Consider the following 17,890-nt stretch of genomic DNA (forward strand, 5'->3'; position numbering starts at 1 on the left):
GTGACCAGGAAAGGGGGCAGGAGAAAAGCCAGTCTCTCTTTCTCAGCCACTGCAGTTAAAAAAAGTAGAGCAGCCCACGCCAAAACTGATTACAATTTATCCCACTAAGTCAGTCTGTTCTTGAATTTATAATGGGGAAATATTCTTCATAGTCTGTGCAAACATGAGCCAACACAGGAGGAGAAAACAGTCATCATACATTAGGTGAAGAACAAAGCAATCAATTCTGTGTTTGCTCAACAGCCAGTACAGAAATAAATCAAAACAACACCCTGCTATGTGTACATTTTAGTGACATTCATTAATATGCTGTTGCATAAGGGCATAACCAAATAACGTGTCTAGAAACATCACAGGAAGAGTGCTTCCATAATATGTATGAGATACAGGTCTGAATGCCTTTCCAACATAGAGAAGTTTGAATTATGAATGCATTTCAGAGAAGCAAAAAACTCTCCTTGGGGTAAATCTCTTCTATCTATTCAGATAGGTACAGACATTACACTTTTACTGGTATAAGTGATCTGCAACTGGTCGATACCCATAACGGAACAGAAGTTCAGGACACATAGACTGGTTTAAAAATGGTGAAACCCGGTTTAAGATTCGCACCCCTCCCCACCAAAGGTAAATGTGTGTTCTGTTAGCTACCAACGTAAGCTACGCCACTTAAAGAAAACTGCGTAACTTGGATCGATTCCACTTCAGACTTTTTGAATGTCTGTACCTAGCCTCCATCTGACATAGGAGAGGAGTTTGTCCCTAGTCACTCTGTCCATCCTTGGTGGACCCACTGACTGAGCAGGCACAGAAAGGTGCCAGAATAGACACAGTTGTAGAATCACTTGCAGATAAATATGACTTAAGAATAAAACCTAGAGGCTGCATAATGGGATATGATTTCTCTCTCAATGCCAGGGTTACACTAACTCCAGCCATTCTCTAGTGCAGGTGAAAGAATAACTGGATCCAACAGATCTTAGGGAATGACTGATGACTCTTTAGAGCAGCTTTTCATTCATTATTTTTTTTACATTTGCTGGTCAGCACTGGCATAAGTTTAATGCTCTACCTCAGAGGCCAAGTCAAACAACCTGAGAGAGTCAAAAAGCCTGAGGCTGAATTGATTTAATCTTTGCAGGTTAGTCTATGCAGCATAGATTGAATTGTTGAATTGATAAGCAAGTGAACACACATTCACTTTAGATTCCAGAAATGCAGCTACATGCCTGCAGTGGCCTAGGCCAGAAGCCAGGGCGGGTACGGGGTGCTGTTAGAATATGCCTCCCTGCTCAGCTGCAACAGACAGCTTGAGCCAAGGCTAGCCCACCAACCCTGCAAGGTAGGGGAGGGAGGGGGTTGCAGGGAAGATGGCAAAGCATCTTGGGATGCTGGGGGATGGTGAGTTAACATGAATCCAGAGGGGATCTGGGATAGAAGTTCAATAAAGTCATTGTTCAATAAAGTCAGTTAAGTTTGATACTCAGGGCCATCCCAAGGGGGTGGGGGTGTGGCAAGTTGGGGTCTCCAGGCCCAGGCCCTGCATTTTGGGGGGCCCTGTGCACAGTGCCATACAGGCCTCGCCGTGGGCATCATGTGCCGCTGGCTCCAGGCTCCAGCTGCTAACTATCTGCCCCTCATACTCTTTGCTCTGGCCACTCGCCACCCCCACCCTCCCCCACTCTGGCTGCTTGCCAAACCCCCTCCCCCTGGGTCCATCTGCTTGCCACACCCAGGCCCCGCACACCTCTAGGGACAGCTCTTCTGATAGTGCATCTATCCAGGTTCATCTTAAACCAGTTTTAGCCATTTTGAAAACAGTTTATGTGAACTGTTGTGTTACAGATTTGAACCAGTTTCTGATCACTAATACTGGTTTGCATGTATGTGTCCCTAGCCAGGATGTTTAATTTGCATTTTCTGCCCTGTTCCTGAGCCAAAAGTCTAAGCAGTGGGGATTAGAACAAAGATTCTCAAGATCTTTCACATCACAGATCAGATTTTATCACAGATATTGTCTTGTGGACCTTATTAACTTCCCTCCCTTCAATTTCTGACTGAATGATAGTTCTGTGGCAATTGCAGCAATTGCTTACATGGAATAGATATATTGAGAAAGTATTGAGTGTGGTTTTTCTCTCCTGAATGCATTTAGAAGCTGGCAATAAGGCAGAGAAGCCATTGCCATGTGATCATCCAGCACTTCATGCATAGTGGCCAGTGCTCTGTGTACCATCGATGGTGCACAGATGCCAGTTGGAGAAACCACTGGATTAGACATGTCTAATTGAAAGCTTAGTACATACACAAGAACTTTGTACCCTGTTGTATTGAAGGCAATGCAAGAATGCAGGCAAGCCACAGAGACAGTATTGCTAGAGTAACATCTTGGTTAGTCACCTGTATCAGCTGAAAGACATGCCCTCATATACACTTAGAAGACTTGTACATGAGTAATGAACGCAATTGAGACACACTACAGACCACACAGGAAACATCAATGATACGTAGGAGCATGCAAAGGACAAAAGAGAGGTGAAGAACATGGATTGGATTGAAAGGTACCCTTTTCTTTTCCCCTGCAATTCCTAAACAGCAATATTAGCTTACATATGTTGCTTTCTACAAACTGTTTTGAGAAGGGTTCACAGCATTGGTTAACTTTATTTAGACTACTCACATTATATTTTAAATGAATATGAATTGGGCATACTACAACTGATCATTCTGGTCCTTGACTATGTCATCTTTACAGAAGCAAGGGGTGGGCCTTGGAAACAAGCAGTCGCACATAACTCCAGGACAAAGCTTGACTGGTGCCAGTCTACCTGATTTGGTCAAGTTTCCTTTTCTAAAATCACCCATATTTCCACAGAGACTGATACCCATATATATTCATTGCCCCTAAGTCTCTGGGACTCTGATATGTGCTAAAAGGTGGGAGGGGGACTGATTCCATTCTCATGAACTCCTGATACTAGGTAAGGTACCACCTTATGGAGCTAAGGACCAACTTAGCTTTGTTTTTCGAAATAAGATGTGTGGGTGGATATTGGTAACCTACACAGCACATTTATAGATGTGAAGATTTGGGCAATTGAGGAGGTCGTAGGTCATATCTCCCTGGAGATTACAACAATGGAGGAAGATCTAGGTATTATCCTTACTTGGAAGAATCACAAGGCTTTTACCAGAACAAATGGGGCACAAAAGCTTTTTTTGCAACTAGGAGGGGGACTGGAGTAAAATATTTTTCAAGATGAGAGGTAGCTACGCAATATCTGAGGGGTAGGAGGTGATGGGCAACTACAAAATTGATACATTTGTAGAATATGCACTAACCAGTAGCAATATTCTATAACAAAATTGGGCAAAAGATACTCAAGCAGTTCCTATGGCCATAGTGGCAGGTCTGAGTCAATAAGACCAGTGCAAGAGACTGTTGCAAACTACATAAAAAATTTCAAAATTAAAACTTTTTTGGAAGAACCTAAATTTAAGGATTACATAGCAATGTCTGATCTCTGCAATTTCTAAGGAAGAATGAAATCAGCAGTCCTGCTGTATACAAATACTGGATTTTTTAGCTATGCTAGTATGGTGCCTACATCCCTCCCTGCTGAAAAAATACTAACCCACCCTTTTCTACATACAATGATAAAGAAATCATGATCAAGAGAAAGTGATCTCTCCATTGACTTACTTCATAGCAAAAGCTTAAAATCCCTCCCATGTGGGCAAGGTGTGAAAAGAGATAGTTAAGAAAAGTAAATATCAGAGCCTCTCCTTTCTTGCTATGCCTTCAGGCAGGAAGCATGAGAGGTCAAGTTCTCCAGCTTGGTTTCTTACAAATACATACTTGCATGTCCCAACATGCAACACATGCAGTCAGTATACCTTAGGAATCTAGTCACTGTCAGGGGAGATCTGAGAAGAGGGCAAGAAAAGGTTATTCATGAAACAGGTTAGTGGGGATCAAACAGGCTTAGATCACAGCAGAACATGAGCATTTCCCTGTGTCATAACCAGACAAGCAGATTTACCTGGAAGGCCTTTGGTTTTGATTTCCTAGTAGCACCACCTTTGCTGTGTCTTCATTAAATGCTTAACACTGGGCTTTTACTGGCAAGATTGTGGGGGTGGTATATCATTGTCCACATACACATTATATCTCACTATTTGGCTTGGTTTTTTTGTTTGTTTGTTTGTTTGTTTTTTTTACAAGACAGTTCTTTGGAGCTAAGCCACTGCATCATCACCAATGTACTTCCACAGAACAAACAATTGTGTTTCATAATATATTGAGACTAATATAGTTGCCTACCACTAAGTGCTTCTCTAAAGGGTTACATCTCACAAGGTCCTGAGTAAGAAGCTCTACTCTGATCTAAACTTGCTTTTTCTAGACAAAACAAAAGGGTCTTGAAGATGTTACTGTAACTGAGTAGCCTGAAGGACCAGGCTGAGGAAGCAGCAGAACCACAGTGTGAAATTATCAGTTAGCACGTAAGCCGACTTAGTGGCTTTGCATCTAAACTTGACTTACAAACTTAACTCATCAGTTGGATCTTTTTAAATTGAACTGAACAAGACACTAGAGCTGCAAAGAGCTAGCAGAAACAATGCTGCAATGGGGATGAAATACTGGTCTTCCAATGAATGGCCTTTATTATCAGTGATCTCTAGAATTCCATTTGTGAACCTTTGAAAAATTACATTTTTCTCTAATTTTTTTGAACCCCATAAATATATTCAGGAAATTAAATCCCTGGTAAATGTTGAGAGCATTAAGCTTGTGTTTTCTGCATGGTTCCAGGTAAGAGGATGACATCTATTTTCCTAGTTGGTTGAATTATTGCCTGCTTTGAATCTGGCATTGATAATTACACAGTTCATATGTCCACTTATGAAGATAAAGGTGAATAACTGCATATTAAGTTGCTTTTGTACTACATTGCAAATCTGGCCAGCCTGTGTTTTCTGACTACTGAAGGCACAATATATATTAATTTAGTTCTAAAGCGCTCAGATAAAAGCTGTGCATTATCTTTCATTATTAGTGACATACACCAGTACTTACTAAAACAAATATACCACTGTTTTGATTGTTAAGAATTAAGCATATAAAATATCTATTCATATTAAAATACTACCTTGTGTGTTGATCATCCAGAAATTTATTTTGACTTTAAACTAGACATGAAATATTTTTGCCTAGAAACATTTGCCAATAAAAACAAGCTACATGAAACACACTACTGATGTTTTAAAGCCTACATAAATATTAACAGAATTTCATTTATTTTGAACAAGATTCATATTGGAATGACACCTGAATAATCCAGAATATCTGTCCTGAGTTTAGTGCAATTCCTCTGGATTTATATAGGTATTAATGAGATCAGAATCTGGTATTTTGCATTCACATAAATAAAAATTATTAACAGATATTTGTATTATGCATAGATGCAAAGCTTCTTAAGTAGATTTTCATGATGAGTACATAAAAAGAGAGGTATTGAATATTTAAACAAGCTGCTGCCCATATTTTCTTAAATATTTTTCCTAAGGGTTTTTGAACTAGATTTTTTAAAATATACTTCCATGGTGTAACCTTATGCAAGGTTACATAAGGTTCTACAACATGGAAGACAGGAAGGAAGTTTTACTGAATGTTGTAGACTACTATGAACAGAGGGTGGGAACTAGCAAAAAAAAAAAAAAGAAACAGAATTTTATTTTAATACAATGATCTAGTATTTAGCCTACAACTAATGCTATCAGCTAAGGGCTTGATCCAAAGCTTGCAGAAGTGAACAGATGTTGGACAAAAACCTCACAAATTTAACCAATAGTTCTAATGGCAGACACCTGTGATTTAGTACTAAAGCTCCTTGCTTCAATTCATGCTGATGATTCACACTGCAAATTGTTACAATACTACCACCACAAATTTTTAATTAATTACATTTTTTTAAAATTGATCCGATGATCATGAGAACATTAACTGTATATAATAGAAATGGTAGAGTCCTCAAAAACAGCAGTATTTTTGGATTTGTGTGATTGACTTGCCTGATATTTTAAAACAAAAGTATCATTGTGATGTTTCCAAGTTACCTGAGGAAAAAGAGTACCCCGTTCTAAACACTAGCAATGGCTACAATACCATTATATTGAGCACATATGAACAGTACACCATCAGAAAATTCAGCTTATCAAAGAGTGTGAAATTGCATTTATGCCTCCCCCTAGAAAATTCATAAAGGATGTCGTGCTCGCTTTGCTTCTTGTCCTTTATTTTTTGTATTCTATTCTCTTCTTTTTAAAACTACATCAGGCCTTCAAATTCAGACCCTTTTGAGGACAGGTAGGAATAAAGGTTAACAGGAAAGGCCAATTGACAACACTCTCTCTTTCTGATATTTTAAGGCATTTTTGCCCCTCAGACTAAAGTTCTTTTGTAAAACAGTCACATCATTATTTTAGTTTTAAAAAATCCTTTTATTTCAGATACAGCATGCTGCTATATACAGAAAAAGTATGGGAACAAAAGCAAAAGCAATACAGAATGGGCAACAGTTTGCCTAAACCTTACAACATGTTTTTAAAAGCCTCAGTACATGATTGTATCTCATATATTATTCATACTCCTAAGTCACCTCTAAGAAAATATGTCCCCTTTCCTTCACAGGTCCTGAGATACCACTTTCCACCTCTCTCTTAAAACAAATTCTAGGTTCAACTGGAAAGCTTTAAGCAGTGTTTTCAGAGATGAGTTTAATAATAGAGCACATTCAAGAAAAATACATTTATCATGTGTAGCATCTTATTTGAAAAAAACCCAATATTGAACCAGGCAAACTAAAAAGATTATTTATTTAGCAAACTTTTAAGCTAGGCTCAATAAGTTTCCTTTGTAATCCTCTACCTTCAACTTAATTTTCTTTACAGTAACAATACCCTACGGAAAAATATAATTTCTCCACTTTCTAAACAGTCTGAAAATGACCTCTGTCCCATTTCCTTTTTTATTTATGGCAAGAAAGTAAAACACCTATGCCTTTCCTTCATCAATGTTTTAAAGTTATAGTTCACTTAGCACATGGCAAAAGAAATACACCGTACAATGAAGAAGATTAAAAGGGCTGGCTTGCTTTTATTTTTATTTTTACTTTTTTGACAGTGGAGAGATACTAGGCTAGCAACAGAAAACAATCAAAGACAGGCACACAGAGAAAAACCTCTGTTAGGTCTTTATATATGATACTTCTAGACTAACTCAGAACAGCAGTTAATTTCTTAGTGTAATTATGTCTTGCACTTGTGTTTGTTACATGCGGGCTTTTAACTTTTAACATTAAGGATTTGCGCCGACAGGCCGTGATGCCAGTTGCGCAATTTGGCAAAGCGTGGGCTGTTACGTTCCGTTTCAAACCTTTCCCTGTGGCATGGAGAAAGAGAGAGAGAGAAAGAGAGAGAAAGGAGGAAGAAAGAAAGGGGTTAGGGAATGTGGCCATCACTCCCCTGCCTTAAAACTAGGGCAATGGCAATTTATTTGGATTTATGTTACTGCCCAAATCAGTGAAAAGTAGGCTGGGCATGTCCAGCACAGGCATGGAAAGCTTTTGTTTTTTGTGCTTTTGAGGTGTGATTTAAACACAAATTTGTATTCCCGCATTTGGAGTTCATTTGACAGGGCTGCTTTTGCTAGAAACTTTGAACATAGTCTCACTGCTTTCCTGCCATCAGCTTTGCAGCTATTTTTCCATCTGAGCAGGAAGAGAAATTCAGTTCTGTACAAGAGCATAATCACTGCAAATATTTTCAATCCTGTAATATCTAGGTCAATCTACCTCTTGACTCATAAGGACAATCAACCTCAAATTTGAGCAACTCTTCTTTATGCCCATTCCACTGTCATCAGAGATTGAGTAATGAGGGCCTGAAAATCCTGCAAATGTTGACCATTAAAGAAATATCTCTAGTCAATTGAGATTAAAAAACAGTATTTTCAGGGATACAATTCTAGGTTGTGTTTATCCCCTCCTTCCAATTTGTAAGTGCTCCCGACACACTTTAATTTCAACATGAGATGATGGTATTCAACCCCTCACAGTCTGGGTTCCTTCAGGACTGGACATTTTCTGGATATTATCCTGTAGTTATGATCTGGGATTTTATTTTAGATTTTAAAGGAAATAGGGAGATAAGGAGAAGGGAGGAAAGATGAAGGAAGAGAAACGTATGAAATGTTCACATTATCTGTGCACATGTTTGATTTACTGCAAACAAGTTAATTTCTCCTGCAGTGCTGGAACACAACATAACTGTGTTAGTGCAAGAGAACCAAAAAGTGAAAATGGCTGGACAAACAGAAGATAGCAGACCATGATAATCCCACTCTCCAGACAGAACAAAGCACAAACAAACAGCATGAATGGCGACAAACACAATATTTCAAATTCTTCAGGTTCTAATTGCTTAAGGTGATACAAATAACATAGCTAAGGGATTATTTTGATATCTGACTTCTTATATTCCCTTGCACGTTTATCAAAAATTAAAAGATTCAGAATATTGCTAGGTGGGATGTTGCAACTGCAAGCTGGGCGGCCTCAGCTGTATTTAAGGATAGCCATGAAGTTTAGGAAATCTCTCTGTGCTTTGAGGATCTACCCCTCCATCTACACATGGAGAAGGGTATTAAGTCAAGAGACTTCTGTTTGACTGGAAGTAGACAAACTACTAAACAAGATTTTCAAGAAAAAATACATAAAAATCCCAATGCAAGGGAAAGTTTCCAAAGCAAGTAGTAACCTTAGATAAAAAAATTCCTTACAGGGCCTACAGGTACCTTGGCAGTTGGAGTAATTTAAGCAAGAGAGAGCGCCACCTAACACATTAAGTGAAGTTACCACCCCCCGGAAAATTCCTGCACACTATGGGCTCTTTTTAGACTATATGTTAGTGAGTGTGAAGATAGGAATGAAACTCCAGAAACAAATACTACCATTTACCAGAGTCCCCAGCAAGGACAATTACTTGTTTTTTTTTCCTTCTGTGAAGGTGTTTAAAAGAATTCCACAGATATTAGAGCTCAAGCTGGATTATTGTCCATATTAAACAGAGTTGAAATACAGAGAAGAGAAGGAAAGCACAAGGAATAAGGGAGCAATTAATTAAATAATTCTGGTGCAAAAATTTCTGTTATAAGAGAATTCTGTTACTTCAACTTACAGAAAATATATGGAATTCTTTAGCCAGGGATGGAGTAGGGCAATCTGGTAAAGAGTCCAAAACAATGGACTCAGGGGAAGTGCGCAAGGCAAGACTTGCCAAAACAGTATGAGGCTAGCTATGTTGGACCCAGAGATCCGGAAGGTCCCAGTGCCCTTGATTTTCCCTAAGAACCCACTCATGGTTTCACCTTAGGGCTAGGGGTAAAAAGTGACAGTTACTGACTATCAGTAGTAATTTATACTGCTGCAAGCTAGGACAGGGCTTGGTTAATGCCCTATCCCTACTTCCAAGTTTTTTATAATTAGGACACTGTGGAAGGGTTGCTTTTGCTGGACTGGGGGTGAGAAGGCAGAATTAAATGGATGTAGTCTACAAATTGCACTTCCTCTTTCCACCCCTGCCAAAGCCAGATTTGGTACAACTTTTGTATCAGTAACCAGAGCAGAGAACAGGGCCCTAAGACAGTATCAAGCAAATTTGTAACTTCCCAGTTTACATTCCCTTCAGCATGTTTAATAAATGAAACATGAAAGTGCTCTTTATTTGACTAATATTCACCAGTAATTGAGAATATTCAGTGTCATTAATATTTCCTTATAAAATATAACACATAAGGATACATCAAAAGTGCAGTGCACAAGGCTGACAACACACAGTACACAAGGGATATATCATCATGTACTTTAAATTACATCAAATAAAATATGCAATTTATAGTACATATGCTTATACATTATTGACATGTTATTTTAAAATATTTCTGATACCATGTTTTATTTTCAGCATCGAGCCTTTTCTAAAGGCATCTTCTATTTATGGAACATCTTTGTAAGGGCAAAATTCTAACCCTTACAGTCATGCATGGGAATCAGGCATCTCATCCACAAGTAGATTTGGTCCTAATGAAAGTCCTTTTTATACCTGCTGTTTGCTTGACAAACAGGATGTGCTTTAACTTTCACTGTAAATTAAGAGAACTCAGTTACGTGCTTGTTGCATTTAGAATACAATGCACAATAAAATCAGTGGGAATTGTATTTCCACATCTGAGGACAGAATTAGTTCCCGGGAGGTGGGGGGTATAACTGATGTGCAGGCATTTATATGTGCACCTGTTGTGAATTACAATGGAAAATAGATGGCAAACATGCCAAGTGTGAGAATATTACTGGTTGGATTTGAACTGTAAATTACAAACTCATGTACATAACCTACCCTGAAGCATACAGGGGTCCAAAGTTCAAAACCAGCACAAAAGTCATTTTATTGTAGCAAAATTTAAATGGAGTGGGCTGGATACTGGGCATATCACAAACCCAGCAAGCTGCTTAGAATATCTAACACAAGCTCAGGTATGTTAATAGAATGTATGAAGGCTGAAAGCCTACTTTAACCAAAAGTTATTGAACTAGTTTTGGGAATCTCTAAGTAAAAGCTATTAACTTTGTTATGTAATAAACAAAGACCAGATTATCATAACCATCCCTAATAACACAAATATGTTCAGCCTTATTGGTAGAACAGCTGAAAATGGACACATACATTTCTCCAGTAGCAAAAGCAGTCCTGTACCCTCATACTGTGCATTATCTAAGAAAAGTACCAAATTTTGTTTTGTTTTGTATTAAAACATACTATGGTGATAATGATTCCATTATACCATCAGAAACAACTCCTTTACTGTATCATTTCACCTGAATCAAGTGCCAATCACAGGGTCATCCAAATAAATTGCTCATTAAATTTCAACACTACCACAACAAAATATATTTTCATCCAGTTACAGAATTTAATGAAATCACATAAGACCTGTGAACCCATTCTACAAAGCGCGCCAGTTGAAGTCTGTGTGTAAAGAGCTTGCATGACTGAGTACATGCCTCAAAAAATTTGCTCTCTATCCTATTTGCCACTTTGTTACCCTTTCAATTTAGTGCTTCTTGCAAACATTTTAGTGATTTTTGAGTAAAAGTGTTAGAATATTTAAGGAAAAAAATCAAAGTGGTGTATTTTCATATTAATGCCATTTAAGAGCATTAGGCCAAGTTATCAGTAAGAAGATGGCTATTGTGCCATCTGCTAGTTGCCTACCTTGATTTCCTCAGGGCTTCTTCATCTGGGTCTTGCACTGCAGAGGAGAAAATGATTTATTTAACAAAAAACTCCTCTGTGCTACTCAGTGCTACTGTTTAGTCCAATAGCAGGTTAACCAAAAATATCACTGTAAATTTCATTTAAGGAGATACACATGGAAGCCTCACAGCAATGCATTATGTAATCAGTGGCATTTAGTATCAGTGTCAGTGGGCAGACATAAGACATTTACTACGGAGCTGCCTAATTAGCTCCGCAGTAAAGTCTCCGTGTCTACATGTGCAGTCCTATTAGGCCACAGGAAACTAATTAACTCTGCTGCAGGTTAGTACTTGTAAATACAAGTAATATCCTGCTGCAGAGTTCTTTACTATGCAGCAGTGCATGTGTAAACAATGACAAGGCTGGCTGGGGCACAAGGGTGCTTCAGTGTGGGGGCTGCCTGCTGGCTAGTCCTGCACTGAAGCACCCTCATGCCACAGCCAACACCTCTGCAGCACCCTGACCTAGGTCAGAGCAGCTCTGGGCTGCTAGCCTGACCTCACAAGCCCCCTGACAGCTGGGGCTACTCTGACCTAGCTCAATGTGCTGCGGTCCTGGGCACACATGAAGATGCAGTGCCTGGGAGCAATAAACTCTGGCGTGACATGCACCAGAGTTTATTGCTTTGCATTAATAGCATGTGTAGATGCACTGAGTCAGGTAGTAGAAGGGAAACTGCAGTTAAACTACTTTTGCAGTCATCTATTAGCAGCCAATCCACAGCCTGTTAGGATCATGGAAGATGAACCATAAGGAAGTAATTGGATGCTGTCTTTTCATGCAGAGAAAATGAAGAGAAAACATTGGGGAAATGATGCCTGCCTCCCAATTACAGGATAAAAATAGTAATCGACTTCCCCAAACTCTAAGCTATCTAAATCAGGAGTAAGATATGGAATGAGTACTTGATGATCAGACAAAAGAATTCCACGGACAGCAAACATGGAACCTTTTGTGCCAATGATAGGGGCAGAGTCTTATGTAGGATATTATCTAGGTAATAGGGCTGCTTGAAAATCATATGTACATTAAACCTGAAGTTTCAGGCTGTCCTGGTTTCAGCTCATCATGTAGGATCATAATGTAACTGATGCTAAATTGTTTGTCCCTCTAAGTGAATCAGCCGCTCATTAGTTTATTTCCCTGAGACCTGGGCCATTTCGCTAATTATGCTGTAGGGCTGTGTTGAATGTATTAGTCCTTATTATAACAGAATCTGAATAGAACCCAGGGGTGCTCAAAGGATTTGCTTTATACAGAGGAACATGATACATAGCATTTATGTTTCTTAGCATCCCCTTGGACTAAGATTCAGGCTCCTATGATATTAGGTCGTATTGGAGATGATCACTGTAGGAAGGGGGTCAACTATGGAAGTCAATAGGCATAAATTTGAAACCCAAGTTTGTTTTAATTGCTGCTTGACTTACTGTACTCCGTTCCTGTCATCTGGGCAAGGATGCGGAAAGACTTTGACTGCAGATTCGCAGAACGGCGACTCCAGTCTTCAAGCTCTTCTTCAGGCTTGTTCTGAGTTTTAAGCACAGCCTGATACACTGGAGAAGCACTGTCTACATGAGGATCTTTAACAGGAAGTGTACTGCAATATAGAGAGACATGCATTATAAAACAGCACTTGCTGGGTTTACCCCACTTCTCCCCACCATCATCTTATGGCTTTTCTTCAAAAACGAGCAGCAGAAAAATCCCATACCTCCATTTTTCCGAATAACAAATAACCTATAGTAGATCAAAAAATATGGGAGTAAAGAATATTCTAGCTTACATTGTCTGAAAAATCATTATTTTTCTTCAAACCAGCATGTGTGCCTTTTGGTCAATGGATATAGTAGTCTGTCCATGATCCCTAGGCCAATGCAACAACAAAGTTATATTGAGCACACAACTACAAATGCACCCACCAACAAATGTTCATGACACCACATAGCAGCAATTGAGTTAAGCTCTTATTTGATTTATGATGCAAACTGGAAGCAGACACAGTAATTTAATAGCTTTTTTTTCCATAAGAGCATAGCTTTTGCATAGTGTACAGTTAAAATTAAAAATTAACAGAGCAGCAGACACATAACACTGATGATGATGTGTGCAGTCATGTAATAACTTGGCTCCATGGCTCCTCTAAATGCAAGATCTATTTTTGAAGTGAATGATTTATTGGAACTTTTTTAATGTGCTATGCCACAGAGCATTGCAAGCACCATGCTCAACTTCATGAAAACTGAGAAATGGCTATTTTAAATATTAACAGCTATATGGTTCAGTGAGCTCCCTGGTGTAAAGTACAGGGAATCAGAGAAGCCACTTGCTATAAAACTTGCCTCTCAAAATGAGGCTCAAACTTCCTATATGGAAGGATACAGATAAGACCTATAGAAAATAATTAAAAAAAAACAACAACCCCAAGACCACATAGTCTTACAGACCAAAAGGAATCAAGAAAAAGCCAAAATAGCATTTATATGAAGGGACCTACTAAATTCATGATTTTCACAAAAACTGTGGATTTGGTCAGTCAGGGAAAAGTATGGGGACTGTGAAAAGGCATGAAATTGGCAACAAGTTGTGGAGGGAGGGGCAGGGAAGAGACTGCTGCAAAAATAGAAAAGGGCAGAAAGCCCTGGCATCCTGAAGAATGGGGAGAGGAAGGGAGAGTGGAGATTTTCATAGGGGTGCGGTGCCCCCTCAGCCCCCCAGACTTCTAACTGATCAAAGGGCCTGGAGATGGTCATCTGTCAATCTCCAGGGTGGAGCAGGAATTCTGGGGCCCCTGGGCCAATCAGAGGCGTGTTTATGAGGGGGGGCAGCATGCTTCACTGTGAAAATGGTGGGTACCCAGGCTAGCACTGTGCTCGGCATATGAAATTGGGGGGCAGCCACCCTGAATTCAGCAGGTCCCTATTTATCTGATAACTTGTGAAGAGTAATGACATTTATCATGCTGAAAAATAATGCCAATTCCTAGTGCCCAGGGCAGCAGCTATCTACTATTGACAGGCATCCCTGCTTTAGCCTTGCATAATATGAGCCATGACAATGGATCTGCATCTGCTAATACAATAGTGAAATGTTTTACAAGGGGCCTGGATACACTGCATGTACTAAAGTATTCCATTAATCCCTATTTCAATTTCTGGCACCTGTGAAACACTTGTATATTACACATTAAGGCTGTATGAAGCTTTGGTCCCCGATTCAATACGGCAGAATTAAATCAGACGACCCTTTAATCTCTCCTAATTGAATTGGAACCCTCCGAATCAATTTGGAGAGATTCTGAAAGATTTCGAGATTCGGACATAGACACAGCTTTAAATGTTTTTTCTACATACGTCTAAGTAGCAGGGGCTTGTGAGTGCTGCAGTGCTGGAGCTCATGGAGTGTCCCACAGAAGCATGGGGGGCTCCTCAGTGTGCTCAGCAGCAGACCTGGAAGTAGACCAGAAGCATTTCTGGTCCACTTCTGGGTCCACTGGGGAGTGCGCTGGGGGGGCCCCCTATACTCCTGTGGGACCCTCCATGTGCCCCAGCACTGCAGCGATCACAACCTGTGCTACCTTAAGGTATGTAGAAAAAAACTTTTAAAGCTGTGTCTATGTCCAAATTGCCGATTCTCCGAAGCAGCATCATGTGGATGTGGATTTGGCTGAATCGAATCAGGGACAGTGATCCAAATCAATGAACCAAATCACTGTCCCTGATTAAGGCCAAATTCAAATCAAATAGGGCCTACTCTGCACACCCCTATTGCACATCATGTCCTTTAGACTGCTTTCCAATGGGGGTATTTGTACTTGAACCACACTTTTTTATTTCCTGAGAATCTGACAGGATACAACTTAAATTTCTCATTTCCCTGAACATCATAACACAATGGGCAAATGAAGTAGTCAATGGAGGGTGTCTTTCTGTGTAAGTCCTGCAAAAAATGACATGGCAAAATATGTCATCAGGAAGATTCAGTGATGCTCTCTCTCCCCTTCCTCCCCTATTCCCCCACCCTGCTTCTTCCTTTTCTTCTGTCTAGTTTAACAGTTTTTCTACAGCATCATTCTTTATAATCTTGAAAAACTGAGAGTTATGGAAGTATAGAGGAAGACTAAAAACGGAAATGGTCCTGTTGTAAACTACATTCCTCCCTCACCCAAGCTCTGAAGGGAATCCTGACAGAAGACAGGGACAGCATCACCTTCCCTCAACCTACATGATAGTAGGCCTGACTGGTATAGGAAAGTATAATTTCCCTTCCAGTCATGTGTCACAGGGCACTAGGGTGTCCTGCTTCTTTAAGGGCTGAAACTGCTAGGGAGAGAGCCCCAGCTGCTGGTTACCAGGGCAACCAGCATGTGATAGTTGGCCCACACCTGCCAGCTGGTCAGCTGGCCAGAAGGGGCAGGGCCTGGCATATATATAACCCCCAGGGCTGAGGACATGCAGGCAGCTTCCTGCTAGCAGCCAGAGAGAGAGGAGCCTCCAGGGAGGAAGTGCCCAGTGATGCAGCAACTGCCTGATATGCTGCACCTAGGGCTTGTGGGGCTCCATGAGCTCTGCAGGTACCCTTTCCTACTAGACACTTAGTGCCAGGGATGAAGTTTGATGCTTTTAAAGGGGCAGAGCACACCCTGGTCTTTTGTATTATGTTATAGTCCAGAGGCTTATGTTTGTTTGCTGTTTATAATACCGGTGGTTTGGGAGAGGCTACTGGGGAAGGAGGTGGCCTCATTGGGGGCCCACTACAGTGTGGGGACTCAGGCGCCAGTGGGGTGCAGTGACAGGGCTGTGGAGAGCCCAGGCACCAGTGGGGTGCAGCGACAGGGCTGCGGGGAGAGGACAAGGGAGCCAAATCACAGCAAGGCCTAGACAGGACAACGTTGATGTCATCTGCGAGGCTTGAGGCATAGCAAAGTGGCGGTTGGAGCCACACATATATCCGATAAGGCTGGGGTGTCCCAGGACACCTATTTTGTAATGGGACCCGCAAGGGGTTCAGGGAAGTCCATCAGGACCATGCCCAAGTAGACTTAAAGGCAGCCTCCCTACTCAGTACAATTACATCAAGACGTTGTGGGCGAGAATAGAGGGTGCCCAGCAGGCCGAATTAGCACTGTTGAAGAGGCCTAGGGGTAACACACCCATCCTTGAGGACCCTATCCCGTGACATCATGGCACAGTAGAACCCAGCCTTACATTGCCTTAAAATAGAAACAGCTTTAGTATAAGGGCTAATAAAGACATTTTGTAATGTTAATAGAAATTAGAGTGTTATTAGGACCATTCAGTTGCCACAGCTCCCCAATCAAACTATTCTTTATAATGAAATTTGGTTAATTCACTACTTTAAGTATTTACAAATTATCCGGTGCTGACCAATTATCAGGAGATCATAATTGAGGGAGGGAAGAAAGGTAAGAGTTTTTATCTAGGAATTAAAAGCAATGACAAATTAAACCAAAAAGGCAAAGTAATTCACAGGTGAATTACCTAAAGTTTACTATATTTCTAGCATGAAATCCAAAACAATAAACAAACTTCTCTGAATCTTTGAAAAGGATCTTGTGAAGGCTTCCCAACAGATTTCACAATTTTCATGTTTTCAACTGTATTTTATGTATTAATTTCTTTATTGTCTTCACAAGCAACATCCCTTGCCTTTTTTACTGCACTGGATGATTAACTACCTACTGCTGGCTAACAGTTGATTAACTTTCTATCCCCAGCCTCTTAGTTTAGTCCCACCGGAGCTTAAAACACTGCTCTGTCTGATGGTAAATTTCACAGCTGTCAAGTGATGGATAGTGGGTAGTAAGTCCAGTAGGTAGATGGTACATCAACTATCAGAAATGTACTATTGTGACAACATTGGCATTTGGGTCATGGACAGACAGCCCGGTTCATTAGGCTGAATACTCAAGCTAAGCTGCTTTGTTCTTATAACTGATTTACAAAAAGCTTAATTGAACTGTAAATACAGAAACTCCCATTAGCTCAGATGTGGTTGTCCAGCTGTAGAGACTGGGTCAGGGATTCCAGATTGGCAACATATATCATGGCGCAGTAATATTTTTACAGTAGACAATCAAAACAGGAAATGGAGTCTGGTATTAACCTTTCCTTGTGGAGAGAAGTACTTGACTACATCAAACTATGTTATATAGCTGAGCATAAATGTACTGGAATAGTTCCAACTCTGTCTTTTAATGTAATATGTCATTATCATTTTTGAAACATAATTATACCACAAACAACAAAGGGGATATATGAGCCAGTCATTTAGAATGGCAGTGTAAAACATGAAGTACTACTGGTGATGTCATTCCATAAACTTAGATGAGAAACTTGACACTTCCAGAAAACCTGATAATGGAGATAGTGAGAGCTAAGTAGTGACTACTACACCTTTCCCTTATTTTCAAGTTCTTTTCTGTGTGTGTGTGTGTGTGTGTGTGTGTGTGTGTGTGTGCGCGTGCACATACTACTGAAAAAAGCACACC

General features: G+C 40.1%; 1 protein-coding gene across 4 annotated transcripts in view; it reads right to left on the minus strand.

Moving 5' to 3' along the window:
- The window catches only part of LDB3 (LIM domain binding 3), a 222,805-nt gene that overhangs the window by 52,677 nt on the left and 152,238 nt on the right, over window positions 1-17,890 (minus strand). For 2 of the 4 annotated variants that reach the window (XM_019497157.2, XM_059729829.1), the window contains 2 exons: window positions 12,810-12,979; window positions 11,335-11,371 (listed from right to left, as the gene is read on the minus strand). In XM_019497157.2, the coding sequence (XP_019352702.1) occupies window positions 11,335-11,371; window positions 12,810-12,979 (207 nt within the window). The other 2 variants (XM_019497172.2, XM_019497171.2) reach the window with 2 other exon arrangements.

The sequence above is a fragment of the Alligator mississippiensis genome, chromosome 6 (genome assembly GCF_030867095.1).
Source record: "Alligator mississippiensis isolate rAllMis1 chromosome 6, rAllMis1, whole genome shotgun sequence".
Taxonomy (NCBI): Eukaryota; Metazoa; Chordata; order Crocodylia; family Alligatoridae; genus Alligator; species Alligator mississippiensis.